This window comes from Mugil cephalus, chromosome 21 (genome assembly GCF_022458985.1).
Source record: "Mugil cephalus isolate CIBA_MC_2020 chromosome 21, CIBA_Mcephalus_1.1, whole genome shotgun sequence".
Lineage (NCBI taxonomy): Eukaryota > Metazoa > Chordata > Actinopteri > Mugiliformes > Mugilidae > Mugil > Mugil cephalus.
Window position 1 is genome coordinate 13,055,912 of NC_061790.1, and position 15,332 is coordinate 13,071,243.

Below are 15,332 nucleotides of genomic sequence, written 5' to 3' on the forward strand. Positions count from 1 at the left end.
TATTAGCTGTTCATTACCTGTCAGTCTGTTGTCTCGTGTTGACAGGATTTCCACCCTGCAGTAGATGTCTAAACATTGATACCAGTCCCTGCATAGTCATTAGGACTTTGTTGCATAGCGGAGGTGAACGGCTGAAACACACACATGTTCAGTACCAGGAGAGGAAGAGATGTTTACCAGCCGCGTAGTTTGCAACCTGTAACACATTTAGCCTTTACTCTGATATGCAGTCATGGACATCATTAATATAAAGACAATTCTGATAACTGGTGCGTGAGATATTTTTTTGCAGGAGCATCATTTTATTTTGAAAGCTTTATGATTTGTGACCTTCTTGTGCATTCAGAATGTGACTGGCTTCCCCCGCTTCTTGTACTTCTCTCTCCCTGGAAGCCTAAGCCGGTGGGATCCCTGGGTGCTATGTGTTTTCCATTCTCCAAACAGCCAGAAGGCTGTGCAGATATTGTCAGTGAGCTCTAAGGCACAGCACAAAGCAGGGCTGGTTCTGCGGAGATTGCACCACGGAGCTTGCTTAAGGCCATAAAGGCAGCAGGACATTATGCACAATTGAAAGCTGCGTTATGCTCATGTGTTCTGACCTTTTTTTCCCCGCTACGTTTCAATATGAAGAGAACTAAGATGTATTGATCTCGGCGGCAGGGGCCTGTTTTTCCACAGCTCTCCGCTGGTTTGTAAGCACAGCTTGACAACGCGGAGCGCCATTGTCTGAATCCACGGACAAATTAGAAAGGTTTTTCTAATCACATTCTGTGCTGATTTTGTCTTCAATGGGTCTATTTTTTTTGGAAAATTTCAATCCGTCAATCAGTATTTCACTGGCGACGTATAGGCAGAGCCCCCACACTTCTCCATCATCAGTCGGGCTATGCAGATATAAGAGGTGTGTGTTAGAAAATGAATGGAATACAGTTTCACCCCTCTCTGCAACGCTCTCACCCATTTACGGCAATTTTTAATACAAGGCAAACACTTGATTATTGAAATAAAACACAAAAATAAATGTGGTTTTAGAATAAAAACAGAATAGTCTGTAAGTGCCTGTGTTTGCTGATGTTACTCATGCCCACAAATTGCTTTGTATTTTCCTTTGTGTTTAGTACACCCTAATGTGTATTATTTCTGTAGCGGCTTTCCTAAACTGTGGATTTGGCAAAATAACTCGATCAATGAAAATGTATCAGTCTGAGCATTTCTTGCCTGAAGGTTGCTGTACCCACTGTCGGCGCTGCATTCCTGCTTTGGGTTAGAAGCAGAAATGTTTCTGTGGGATTTTGCAGCACAAGGTCAGCCTACAGAAGTTTGAAACAAAGGAGTAGAGGGAGTCGTGAGTGAGATAGAGCACCGACACCAGCCTCAGAAAATAACAGCTCCTACAGAGTCTTTGTATCATGCCCGACAAAATAACAATTTGCAATAAAAGTCAAAATGTATTAAACCACAAATGATTAAAATCCGTGAAAGCGTTTGGTTGGAGGAAATGAAGGAAAGGATCTTCGGAAAACCGTCTTAAATTGTGAGGATTTGATTCATCTCTATATTGTATTTTCCGCCAGCAGCTTACACTCGACTTCCCCGATCTCTCTGATTGAAAAAATTCAGCATAATATTGGACTCGATTTCTCTGACACAATATATTGTTAGCCCCTAATTTTTTTTTTCTCCATTTACCCTCCATGTTCCACCCTCTCGCTGATTTATCCTTTAAACTGGATCACGCTGGAAGGATGCAGCTTAATGGCTCGAGTGGAAACCGTGGCCTCAATCTGCGTTTTATTTTTATTACCGTGGAAAATAAATCTTTGTTCTTGGTCTTGGTGTTTGTTGTGGGGGAAGATCAGCAGCGATTGTGCACACGTATAGCCTACTAGAAGACGAAGTGGTTAGAGTGTGCCGACTCTGAACTTGTGTTGTGTTTCGATATTTTCTGCTCTCAGTAAGTAAACAGAACACAGATGTGCGGGTATCTATTGTCTTTTGCTCAAAGCGTTGCAGTTCCATGTGAGGAATGTTGCGTGAAGCGTGAAATCATTTCGTAAAGCTTTAGGGAGGAGGTGTGTTTGATTCATAACTATTTCACAAGTGAAATTGAGTGCACTTTCGACCGTAGCCTTTTTTTTATGCCATCTGTTGTTTAGATGAAAATGTAAGAATCTGCATATCACAAAACTAATGAGAAACTAATGAGCCGTCGCAAAAAGTCCATGAATGTGAGCTGGGACGCTACGTGGAAGCAAATGATCCTGCAGGTGCTGACGTGTTCTGTTTGCCATTACGCAAATGCTTATTTCTTTTTTGACATGTGCGGATTCTTTCCCTGCCCGTTCAGCTTGAAAATCGCCTCTACCTGAACACAGGGTTTTATTCCGTGCCAAGGAAAAGTTTCTCTTTCATCTGTTACTCATACGCTGATGGGGTTTGCTGCAGTGCAGTAAAGAGGAATACAAATGTCAAAAATATGCAAGATGAAGTTTGTTCGATAGCTCAGAAAATATACCTGTTTGCTGCCTTGCCATGAATTAGATGAGAAGATTGACTCTATTCTAGGATCAGTCAATAACTGGTTAGCTTAGCACCGCCACAAAAAAAAAAATGCAAATGGATAGCTTGGCTCTATCTAAAAGCACCAAGATTTGTGAATGATCTTGCATTTGGTGTTACAAAAATCTGATTATACTCCATGTTTGTGGATCAGTGTTTATAGAGTTACAGAAATACCAGTTCTTATCTGTTGATTGTGTGTGCTGACATGTAATGACAAGATGAATGAATGAATCTTTAGATCTCTGCTGCATTAAACAGTTTTACAGTAGAAAGCTATACAGATTCACATTCTCTCTCAGCTGAGGTCTCAACCAATAGCTGGTTAGCTTGCCTGATTCTGTCTGAAAGTACCAACATTTGCATTCCAGTACCTCCAGAGCTTTTAAGATCTATGCTGTCTGTTTGATGTGGACAGAACAAAGCGTTTTAAAGGTAAATGAGGTGGAGGTAGAACAGAGCTAGGATAGATGTTTCCCTTTTTCCAGTCTTTAAGGTAAGCTAGCTGGCATCTGGTTGTGGCCTTAAATTTACGGCGAGGACAATGTCATTGTTTGACCGAATTGGCTCCACTCATTATCCTTTTTGTTTGCCGCCGCATCACAACTCATGCGCTGTGAAATTTGTCCTTGCATGATTCATAGCATGTGGGTGTGTGTTGACCTCATCTGCTGTTCTCTGTGCAGACGGACTGCTCCAGCGACAGCGAGAGCGAAGACAACTTCATAGTGGTCCCTCCGCGAGACCACCTTGGCCTGGCCATATTCTCCATGCTTTGCTGCTTCTGGCCTTTGGGGATCGCAGCCTTTTACTTCTCGCAGGGGGTGAGGCCACACACACACACACACACACACACACACACACACACACACACACATGCACGAACACCCACAGTCTGTCACACATGAATGATGCAGCATGTGTTTGTCAAGGTCCAACGTTAGCCCCACCAACCATCTACACACACACACACGCACAGAGGCACACACAATTTCATGCTTTTTTAAACATGCAAGCGCACAAAATGCACATGCATGTTGATTTATCTGTGACTCATTACCAAAAGATTAAGTTCCATCGCACATAAAAATGGACTGACAGCTGACTCTCTTACTGCAAGGCCATTTTTTTTACTGAGCTACCCTCCAACAACTCAAGGCCAATCTGTAATAGCTGCTTGATGCCCTGTAAACAGGCTGAGAGCCTCATTTAGCAAGAGTACATAAATCACTTTCAAGGTTCTATCTGTAAACTCCAAGAAAGGAGGTATTCAAAACTCTAAGACGAGAGAGCACCTTTGAACTACTGGTATTTTCAAGAGGACGGGAAAATGAACCCGAAAAAACGAGGCTGAGCCACCAGAAACATTAAAAACTTTGAGTTGTAGTTTAGAAAGTAACATTTGTGGGAGTAAATGCACAGCAACCCACTGAAGCTGTCTAGATTTAATGGCGTGATAATAGACTGTTTTGTGTCTCACAACTTAAAAAGAGCTGTGCATTTGCAGATCTTTCTAGTTCTGACGCACGAATGTTTTCGAATGCTCTGTCAAAGAATTCAACTGAAAGAGTGGTTTTACGGTTAGAGCATCGCATCCTATAGAGCGTAGGTGTTCAACAGGGGGTCTGTGACCCCTAGGGGTCCACGGGGGTACTGCAGGGAGTGTCACAAGAAGGGTTTGGGTGATTAGACATTTTTCATATATATATATTTTTTTAAATTTAAATTTGTTTAAATGCACATTAACATGAATCCAACATATTTTAGTATTTTCGTAGTCACCCTACTGTTGCACATGTTTGAAATTTGAATATGTAATATTTGAATTGCTTAATAGTGGATGCAGTATTGGATGATAATAATAATAATGTATATTAGTATGTATATGTATAAGAGCACTAGGCAGAGCTTAATATATTACACATATAGTAGGTAGGTCCCTACTGAATCTCTCCATCACTTTGGGCGTCCTTGGCCTAAAAAACATTGACAGCTATAGAGATCAACAGATGTTTACTGCTCTCTGCTTGACTTTGCTCTCTCAAACAATGCTCACCAATGTATACTATAACACAAAGCAATCAATTTCTAACACATGTCGAGCGTCAGAAACTGTAGTTATTTCAACAAAGAGCAAACCTGTGTGGTTTCAGAGCTCAATCTGTCCCAGTTTGACAAGGCAGTTAATTTGGAAGCTTTTGCCAATACGTTCCAGGCAGTAGCGCCTGGAAATGACACATAATAGGTATATAATGGATTCCAATTGGATTCCAACTGGACATCCCTTTCCCTTCCTGTAGGAAACAACTCGGTTGATGGTGTGTCAAATAAAGAGCGCAGGGATCACCGCTTGTCTTTCCGCTAATCAATTCTGTATCCGTCCGTCACCGTCAAAAGAAAAGCACAATTACAATGCACACGCTCAGTATGTGTAAAAGCACATGTAAACACACACACATTGTACACAGACCCGCAAGCTACACACAGAAAGAGCTTTTCAATAAATTGCTCTGCCTTGACTATAAATTCTTATCAAAAGCTCAAGCATTTAGCCGTCTTATCTGTGGGCGCGAGCAGTCCAAGCCAGTCAGTGAATTATCTTGTCAGGAGCTAATTTGATTCTTCCTGGGTAATTATGGGGAAGTGATGGCTGTGTTTAGGGGTGGATGGTTTTTCTGCCAATCTCTATCCTTTAGAAGGTGGCGACCAGAAGAGCTGTCAGGAAAAGATATGGGGGGAGCCTTGGATCGCTTAATTTTATAGCTCAATAACCCACTTCACTGGTCCTCGTTTCATTCAGTCATTCGGGAAGGCCTCGCCCAGCCTAACTCAATGATATAATTCTATAGGAGTTAGTATGAGGATATTTAATGTGGCTAGAAATTTGGTTATTTGTGCCTCTGCCCTGTCTGGACTTAGAGAGTGTTGGGATCTGCGGCGCCTACAAGGTAACAACAAGTTAGGATCTACAATTATCATTATCATTATCATTAGGATTTTTAGGGCAACAAAACAAACTACTATTACTTTGGAGTCAGGCAATGAAACTAAAACAACTGTGATCTGATTTTATTTTTATTATATTTTTAAGTCTATAAACAGCAGGGCAGAGTGGAAGGAGTTGCCGGTGTATAGCCTGTCTTCTGCAGCTCTTCATCTAACAGCTCACTGTAGCTGCTTCTTCTTGTTCAATTACTCTTCGCAATATTTTGAATTGATTTAAAATTAAAAAAAAGTTCTTCTTTCAAAGGCAGATATTTGATACTCAACTGTGCTAAGTGCTAAGGTCACTGACAAACCTATTTTGTACAATTTGCATTTCTACTCATGTTTTGCCAGTTAACTGCTTTTAACGGTCCTGTTAAACATCCAATCCAGGGCAATCTAATCACAAGTGTTCAGATATGACTTAAACCAATGCATCTCTAGTCAGCTTTCCAGATCTGATCTCAGTTTTGTGCTCTGTTTGCAATTACACTGATTTATCATTAGGGGCGCCGCCCTGAAGCTCCATTATATACTGTGATCTCCGGTAATAAAAGCAAAAACAACAACAACAAAAAACAAACGGTAATTATTGAGGAAATATATAAATTAAATACGCATTATTAAAAGTTCAGTAATTTTCCTTGTTAATACGTGTCTGTTTATCTATATTTATCAGTCTATCTCCAACTCTGCCTTCACATGGCACTGTGAACAGATGCATTGTGAAATTTGACAAGGGCAGCACAAACGAAAAGATAGCACATCAGCTTCACCAATATGCTCCTTTAATCTGCATGTTTTCTCTTAGCCAAAGCAACACATTCAGCTTAAGATCTGAATGTGTTTATGGTAAATAGTGATGCCCAGTTTCAAGATGCAGCGTTAACCACCCCCACATACACAACTGATAATGAGTAGAATAGCATGAATATCTGAGGAAAATTAGCTTTGAGCATTCGATTGGGATGTGGAATTGGGTTTTAATTATTGCCACTAATGGGGTGAGTGTTTTGTTTTGAGATGCTGATAAATTCCTCTCTCTGCTTTGAGACATCTGTGCTGGGAAAGTACAGAGCAGCGGAGAAGCAGCAATTCCTTTCACAATTATGCAAATAATACTCCCCTGAAGTTATCTTATGGCATGCAAGCCATCGTAATGAATAAAAATGATTGAGTTAATTATTTAGAAACAGTTTATGTATAAGGAGCTTGAGAGGTAGACACAGAGAGATGGAAAGAGGAAGAAAGGAAATATTTGGGGTTTATGTGTCGTTTATTTGGAGGAAAAGCTGGCGTCCTAGAGTGCATCTCACTATGAGCCTCCACGCAGCAAAGTCTGAGATGTTATCGCTTTTTCTATGACACCACATTTCAATCATTTTGTCAAGGTTGGGGAGATAAAGCCTTAAATGCTTCTAACCATTTTGTTCTCAAGGGTATTCAAGGAAAAATCCTCACATTGATATGTACCGCTACATTATACAAAGTTTGTCCACGTTATTGCAGTTTTTGGGCTTCTGGTCTTTAGGGACGGCCACGGCATTCCTCGATTCAGTTTTAATTGACAAATCCTACACAGTACTTAACAAATACTGTAACTGGAGAAATTCAATAATAAGCACATGACCTTCAGCCCTGCTAGAGAAAGCTGTCCACTTGTTTGGACTCTCTGTCCCTAAAGACCTTGCAAGGGTTTGGCATTATGTCCTCAAAGGGAGGAGGTGCTTTGTCTTATGTTGAAAGGGAATTCAAGCGTGAATTACCCATAAAGTCTTCAAAACGGTGCTTTTGTTTCAATAATTACTGTATTGACATGGAAGCTAGAGACCCTGCCCTGAATGCTTCTCCTTTGTCTCGATTTCCTCCTTGACCTTTCAGAGCTTTTTTTTTCACAAAGAGTCTTCCTTGCTCTAATCTGGCTGTCTTTGTCTTCGACTATTAAGCATTGCCGTCAAAAGCTTCCTGGCACTAATGAAACGTTGGCGCAGCAGAGAAATACTTTACACTCAGTTTGTCAGTACTAAAATGTATTACTATTATTAAAGTGATGTATTCAGTTTTTTAGATTTTATTTTTGTATTATTTTCTTAACAAAAATGTTGTGGTTAAAGATGCATTTTCAGCTACTTCATTGTACAAATGATTCCACCACAGAAATCACTGTGCTTGTAACACATTAGAAAACTTGTGGTGTTCTCTGAAAGTCAATTATTTATATAAACAGTTTGTAGAGCATGTGTGACACTATTTGTATCTCCGTAGTTTTTTTTTCTTCTTTCTTTTCTTTTTTTTATCAAATGTGATCTTGTTAAAGCAATTGCCTCAAAGTAGGCCCCATACCCCAAAGGCAGCCATAACAAAGAAGTTTTTATTTCCTCTAACCAGAACAAGCCTCTGGAAATGAGTACACGGTAATTATGCTGCAATGCTTCCTAAGCAGTTGCAGGAAGTGCAGATTCTAATTAGCTAGTATGTCCTTTCTGCATTTCCTTTGCTTGGCATTGTTTTGTGGTAATAAATCATCGCTGTCTTATTATCCAAATACTACTAGACACAACCAGGCTTAACACGTCACACGTTTTGTAAAAATTTGCATCTGCCTCAAAGGAGCGACTTGAAAATGCGGAGGATCTGCAGACAAACACGTGCGCGACGCTGAGTCGTACGGGGAAAGGTGGCGTCCAGTGTCTGCTGTCGCTGCTTGAGTGACTGTAGTGCAAATTGGCTATGAGACGATCAGGAGAGACTAATAAAACAGGGGCTTAACATAATTAAATTAATTAATCAGACTTGGTGTAGGAGTGTGCACAGAAGGGAAAGCTGGAGAAATGTGTGAGAAGTCTTTGACGATTAGGCCTTAATGGTGTGACATCTTTTTCAGGGGCCATTCATAAACTGTGCAAGGAAATTATAGAGAACTGGAGCTGCCAATATAAAAAAGAACAATTAATTAATTAATGAACATGCCAGCGAATGCACCAAAATCATATAATCCAATCAATGTAGATGTTAATAAGAGTATGTAATGTTTACTAAATACATAATTCTGATTCAACTCTGCATTCTTAACGCATTTGCTTTTCCCTCTGGTAGCCCAGTTTTTGTTTATGTATCACTCAAATAAATCAGCGCATTTCTTTTTCTTCTACTTGTATTTGCAATCCCCAAACTAATATATTTCTACAGTATCTTTTTACATGTATTTATGCATTTCCTCTTAATTATGCAAATGAGAAGGGCTGCCATTATAACCATAGGGTTATCTTTTTGCATTTCACTCCATATTCATTTATTTATAAACTCATGTACTTATTCCAAATTAAACCCGCAGAGGCCCCTCCCCTCAACCCATAGGACACAAAGACCCCCACTAACAGCATGGTATTGTTAGACACCACAGGACACCCTCAGAAGACCCATGTCCACTCTCTGATGAGTCACAACTGTTTTGGAGGCACAAGTAGGAACTACACAATATCGAGAAGGTGGTCATAATGTTATGCCTGATCGGTGTATGTTACATTACATTTACATTTACTGTAATACATTTTTATTATTAGCTCTACTTTCATGTAGAGAACAGATATCCTGTGTTGTTGATTATAATAGTTTTTTTTACTTTCTTTGTGACATGTGAAGAAAAATACACAGATAGTTTTGGGTTCTGTTTTGTGCCAGACTCTTCAGTTGGTCATGCAGAGCTCACCTAAGATGGAGCCCCAGGGCCAAGTACCTGAACCAGCTGGCTCCACTCAATGAAAAGAATCAGTGGCTCATTTCCAAAGGCCTCGCAGATTTCTGCTATGATGAGGAGGGCTTGACATTCTGCAAATAAACCTCATCGGAGCCACTTTTATCCGCAGCCTCAGCACTTGTGAGCAAAGCTGGAGGTCAAAACAAGTACAGTATGGAGACTTTGGAGTTTAGTTTTCCATTCATCGCCACCGTTCGATCACTGCAGCCGCTGTATCTAACTAGCAGGCACAATCCCTCTTAACCCTGGATGTGAATGTGAGCCATAGCCTCATCAAGGCTGAGTGACGTGACCCCAAGGTCAGCTCACACACGCATCACATGTCAGTTCCATCGTTATTAAAATGGAAAATAATGAAGGTCATTTTACATACTACATTTCAAAACTGCTCAAACAAACATCCAGCGCAATAATCTGAGAGATGCGTTGAATTGTAGGCACAGACAATTACAGTTGTGATTTAGCAACACGCCGAACCGTTGACACTGGTGAATCCCATCAACGAGAAACAGCGAACCGATAAATGTGTGAGGGCATTGTACAATAAAACAAAACAAAATGTAGTCCAGGGGAAGACAATGGCGACAGAAGATTGAAAAGCCTGTACCAAGTCCATACACTGCCAATGTCACATTTTATGCCGTGTAATTTCTGCTTCAGCGGCGACCTCCGCTTCGTGATGAGAATGAAAAATAACAAATCTGTCTTCCCTCCATTTCCCTCCTGGCGAAGAAGTCCATTCAAATAGTGAGATAGCTAGAGGACACGGAGCACCGTGGCTTTGTAAACACATCATCAACAACGGCCGGGATGAACCGCCGTTCAACCTCCAGTCATTGTTGTGTTTTAAGCATAGTATAACATAGCATAGCATAGTGGTTAAACTTCCTCTTTCCCTTTTTGTCATACTCACCATGTATTAATATGACTAAAAACTAGAAACAGCCTGTTGAGCATTGATCAAGCTTTTAAAATGTCTGTTTCCAAACACTGCGTGTACTCTTAAGCCGGTAGATTTTAAACTAAGTAACAAATTATATGGAGCTGCCGTAATCAATAGTTTGAAATTAGCGATTGATTAAGTGACTACGGCGCATGTTCATTATTATTTATTCCATTTTTCAGATCACAACCTGAGCCTCTTGTGTTTTCATCGGCGACACAGATGGCTCTCTTCAGCAAAGAGCACTTAAGACGAAAAAGAAAAGAAAAGAAAAACAAGTGTACACAGCTCGCCGAGTGCCAAACATCAGATAGGTTGTTAGCAATTAGCTGATAAGCATCTCGGGAGTCGGTAAAGAGCAAAACAGAGGTGGGAGAGGAGGGAAGGTAGGCCACAACAATCACTCCAGGTGAATGTTCACTTAAAAGACGAATACTAATTTAGCTGCAGTCATAAAACCATTTAAATATGTTACTCTACCATTATGTCATATAATACTGCATCTGCAAGAATATCAACATTTTTTTATTTCATTTATTCATGAGTGACTTTGCAATTATTAGTGATTGGTATTGAGTGAACAGCTGGGATAGGCTCCAGCCCCCCCACGACCCTAGTGAGGACAAGGAGTTACAGAAGATGAGATGAGACTAAAAAACAGTGATCAGGGGACAGAGGAATCTGGGTAAAGGGCCGTGAAATCTGCTCTGATGATGAGTTTTTCTTTTTTAGTTCAGATGATTAAAGACACTTTCTTTACTTTCTTTTCACTTGCAGCTTCAGAATGCGTTGTGTGCAAAATAAATTTACCATCTCAGGACTCCTGTTTAATTCAGGAGAAGAAGTGTTTCATTGGGTTCTGTTTAAAGAATACAGCTGCTTTTTTTACCGAGGTTGGTTTACTGTTATTTCTGCACCACAGAGGGGGCCTATATGTGTCTCTACTGGAATTTAAAAATGCTCTATAACCTTAAATACATCCTAGCTGGGTCACGGCAGTGGGGGCTGTTAAAAAAGAAGAGTAAAAAAACCCCAATGCAACAAAGTGGTCGCACAAATAATTGCTATGGGTTTTAGCCATTTAAAAGATGCTTCATCTTGTTGACAAATTATGATAAATCTGCTGTTCTCACACGTTCATATTCATTCAATGCAAACAGCTGAGACGACGCTAACCTTCAGTTCTTGACATTTTCACACTAATTGCCATTTTGTAGTCCTGCCATGCATGATGAGCTGCTCGGTCAATGGCTGCACGCTCCAGTTCAGTTTTATTTTCGCTGCCGCAGACATACTAAACTGCCATTTCTTTTTATTATATATTTTTTTAATTGGTTGACTCTCTTTCTCTTTAAGTTCCTCCAACCTGCATGTGTCTCCTGACTTCTCCTGTGCTTTCCCTTTTACAGACCACCAAGGCAGTGAACAAAGGTGACTTCCCACTGGCCAACATTGCCTCCCGGAGGGCTTTGTTCCTAGCGGCCCTCTCCATCACTATAGGCACCGGTGTGTATGTAGGGGTGGTGGTAGCTCTCATTGCCTACCTCTCTAAACCAGGACACATATAGCAGTCGGCCCCTTCCCTCCGCGCACACCTCCGGGGAGCCCAGGAGAAAAGCAACCCCCTCTGCACCCCCTTCGGGGAAAACGTCACCGCTCCTGCAGACTTTATGGAAAGTTTTTCGAGGATGTACAGTCTTCTCCCTCCACCTTCTTTTCTTTCCAGTCTCTTCTCCCCACAGGCTCTCTGTCATCCAAGATTAACCACAGAGACTGGAGAGAGGTCAAGCTGGAGGGTGAGAAGAGGCGGATATGGAGACGGACAAACTTTCTTTTTGTTGAGACGGAGGGTTTGAGTAATGGGAGTATTCCACGTTGGAGCCCTGTTTGCATCCCGTAGACATAAACCCATATCTTCTCTTTTGAACTGATTCTACCTTTCAAGACCAGAAACTTTGAAGAGAGAAAGAAAAAAAAAGAAGCTTAAAGAACACAAGCGATTACTTACAAGAAGGGGCCGAGGAAGCCTGAAAATCGCAAAGCAAGTCACACACTTCAACAACCAACACTGTCGTCATCTGAGCTGCTGTTAAAACTGGAGCGTCTCTGAGGAATCTTACCACCTGTCATCTCAGTTCGCCACCGAGGACTGTCTTAAATAGATTCTGATCTGCCCTCATCAACTCAGAATTGCAAGACTCCATTTGGCTGACTGCTTCACAGTTGAGGATAAAAAAAAAAACAAAAAAACAAAACACTGCATCCACATCTGTCTTAAATCCCGACAAAGGAGGGCTTTAAAATAGACTAAAAAAATGGTTGAAAAAAAAAAAACAGATGTTGTGTCTTTCTCATTAAAATATATGCACTGGCATGAAATACAAGACTCTCATTGGCGCGTCCAACCTGCAGTTCTCCAAGAACACGTGGAATCTCCTCCTGGTTTGCCTACATACATGTGCGCTGTTTTTTCATGTTTGTCTATTTTTTTTGTGTGTGTGTGTTTTCCCTGCTGCCTGAAGGCATCTTCGTTAATCTGGCTCTGAGGAATGTTCACTTATTGCCTCTGATTTGAAGCACAGATGTAAGGGTTTTGAGATGGTCCGACTTTCAGAGCAAAGTTTCTCCAAAAAAAAAAAAAAAAAAAGATTAAATGCATCTGCCATTCAGGACCAGTGAGGAAGTTATAAATCAGGTAGATAATGTTGTTAAGAGCTAAGCCTCTCATATCCTCCGGGGCTGCACATATAATCAAAGCGTCGCAGTCGGACTGCTTTGAATTTAGCTCTGATCAATTATTCTTTGCATGGCTCTGGCTATACAAGCAGTATACTGCTGTGCATGATTGATTGGATTTAGAGCTTGTTTTTGTCAGATCATAAAACAGCTTAAATGAAAATTGATCAGGGTGTGAAGGGGCTCATAGTTTGAACAATACTTTATCCAGTCCTGACTCCCCCTAATAAAACAGAGGACATTTCATTGCAATAAAAAACAAGACATTTTAATCTGTGCCATAAGGCTTTCCAGAATTCTTACAGACACTCCACAGACAAAGTCACAGATTTTTTTTTTTGAAAGAAGGGCTCTTAAATCATAGATTTTCTGTTGTTGTTGTTGTCATATTTCAGTTTCAACGCCAGACAGGTACTAGTTCAAGCGATGAAGCCTTGGGAGGTGACACTGTGCACTTAGCTTCACTGCACAGGTTTGCATCAGTCATACCTGACAGTTATGGTGCACAATTAGCTCCCTGTAATGGCTTTTTCTGAAGGAATGTGTATTCTCTGGAGCATAGCCCTAAAATAGCACAACCACATTAATTTCACTAATAAGCCGCTTTTCGGTGTCGCTGGCTGCTGTCAAAACCCGCAAGTAAACAGTCCATTTACACATCCTTGGCTCTGTGAGGAATTTAAGCTATAACTGTAAGCCGGTTCTGTTGTGCTAATGAAGACTGAATATATTTTTGTCCCCTCGATTTCTTTTTGTTCTTTTCAAATTTCTTTCTCTCGCTGCCTGTATGAGTGAACATTAAAGCCAGTCAGAAAGAGATCATGATGACCACAGAGATCGATTCACCTCATGGAGTCTGAACATGTTCGGCATCGTACCCTCCGACCCCTTCTGACCACTCTCCCTAATTGACGACCTGCTAAGTCGAGCGTCTGCGCACGTCACTAAGTACAGTGAACGACTCCGTACGTCCACTGTCATCCCCTGGAGACGATTTTATTGCCGATAATGATGAACATGCTTTGTGTCACGTGGCGTGCCATTCAAATGATGTGTTTTTCTCTGGCTTATTTGGCAACCTGGTATTGTGCTCAATGTGTTACAACAGTATGTGCGTTTTAATGCTGTTTTTTTCCCCCCACCGCGATGAGCCGCGCATCCATGAAACAGACGTTTGCCGAACACATTCCCCAACGCCAGGGTGATAGTGAGCTCTCTGTGTCGTGCTCTTTGGCCGAGTTAAAGAAGATGACTTCTTTTTGGGTTGTTTTTTTTTTTTTTTATGTTTGGGGATTTTTTTGTCGTCCCTATCTTGTGTGAAGGCAACTTGTACATAATGCAAATAAAGATATGTTCAACTGTAATGACTAATAAATCAGAAAGGGAGGATGACCTTTCTTAAAAGCAAAGCAAAGGAATCTCTGTGATTTATACAACGTAAAGATTTCTCAGTATATTTAGATTCATGTCTTGGAAAGAAGAACGGAAAGAAAAAATAAGAAAGATAATTGGCTGAGTAGATGAGATGCTACAGTTTTCTTAAAGCCAAAGCAAACCTGGACTGACGCGAGTGGAAGTGGTTTTGCCACTAGAGAAATGGAAGCAGCAGCTCTGAAATCGGTTGCTGCCCCATTGCCATTGTCGCTACATGAAATCACTGCACAGCTTTCACCACGGCTGTCACCATCGTGGTTACTGCACGTAAATCCAGAGACACACAGCTCAACATTTCACACATGGAAACACTAACAGAACAGGGCAGACTGACATTTCCTGCACTGTGTGTCAGAGCCGCGGTTATGTTTTGGTGTGTTGTGATTCTTGGTTGTGGCGTATTATCGCCAACAGTGGGTCCCAACTTTCTTTTCCCATAAGCCCACAGCTTTATCAAATATGCTAAAGAAAAATAAAGTCTGATTTGGCTGCAAACATTACAGATATTTTTTGGATTGTTTTTGCAACCTGGAAATGGATGATTCAAGGTGTACATACGGTAGTAACCCAGAGATTATGTTCAGTAATTCAAATAGTTCAGTATTGAACTAAAGCAACAAGCTGAAACAAGGGCAGCTAGACTTGTTGGGCTTCTTGAAGACGTTTCATCACTCACTTGAGTAGCGCCCTCAATTCTAAAAGACTTGTGGGAAGTTGGACTTTTTAATTAGAACATCTGTAGTAGTTGCCACCCTCACACTCAGACGACTAGGGTCTGTTATCGAGCACCTACTTATCTGTGATTAGATTTCGCTAACTACCCTACAGAAGCCCAGTAGGAACTCTCTCAATTCTGGTGCCCTTGTTTCAGGTCGTTTTTTGGATGGACCATGACCTGGATGACTGGACTCTGTGGTT

At 41.0% G+C, this 15,332-nt stretch overlaps 1 protein-coding gene across 1 annotated transcript in view; it reads left to right on the top strand.

Moving 5' to 3' along the window:
• The window catches only part of syndig1l (synapse differentiation inducing 1-like), a 34,597-nt gene extending 20,208 nt beyond the window's left edge, over window positions 1-14,389 (top strand). Inside the window, exons 3-4 of the mRNA XM_047574415.1 lie at window positions 3,246-3,383; window positions 11,654-14,389. Coding sequence (XP_047430371.1) covers window positions 3,246-3,383; window positions 11,654-11,812 — 297 coding nt within the window. The 3' untranslated portion in view covers window positions 11,813-14,389. The remainder of the gene's footprint in view (window positions 1-3,245; window positions 3,384-11,653) is intronic.
• The last annotated feature ends 943 nt before the right edge of the window (window positions 14,390-15,332 follow it).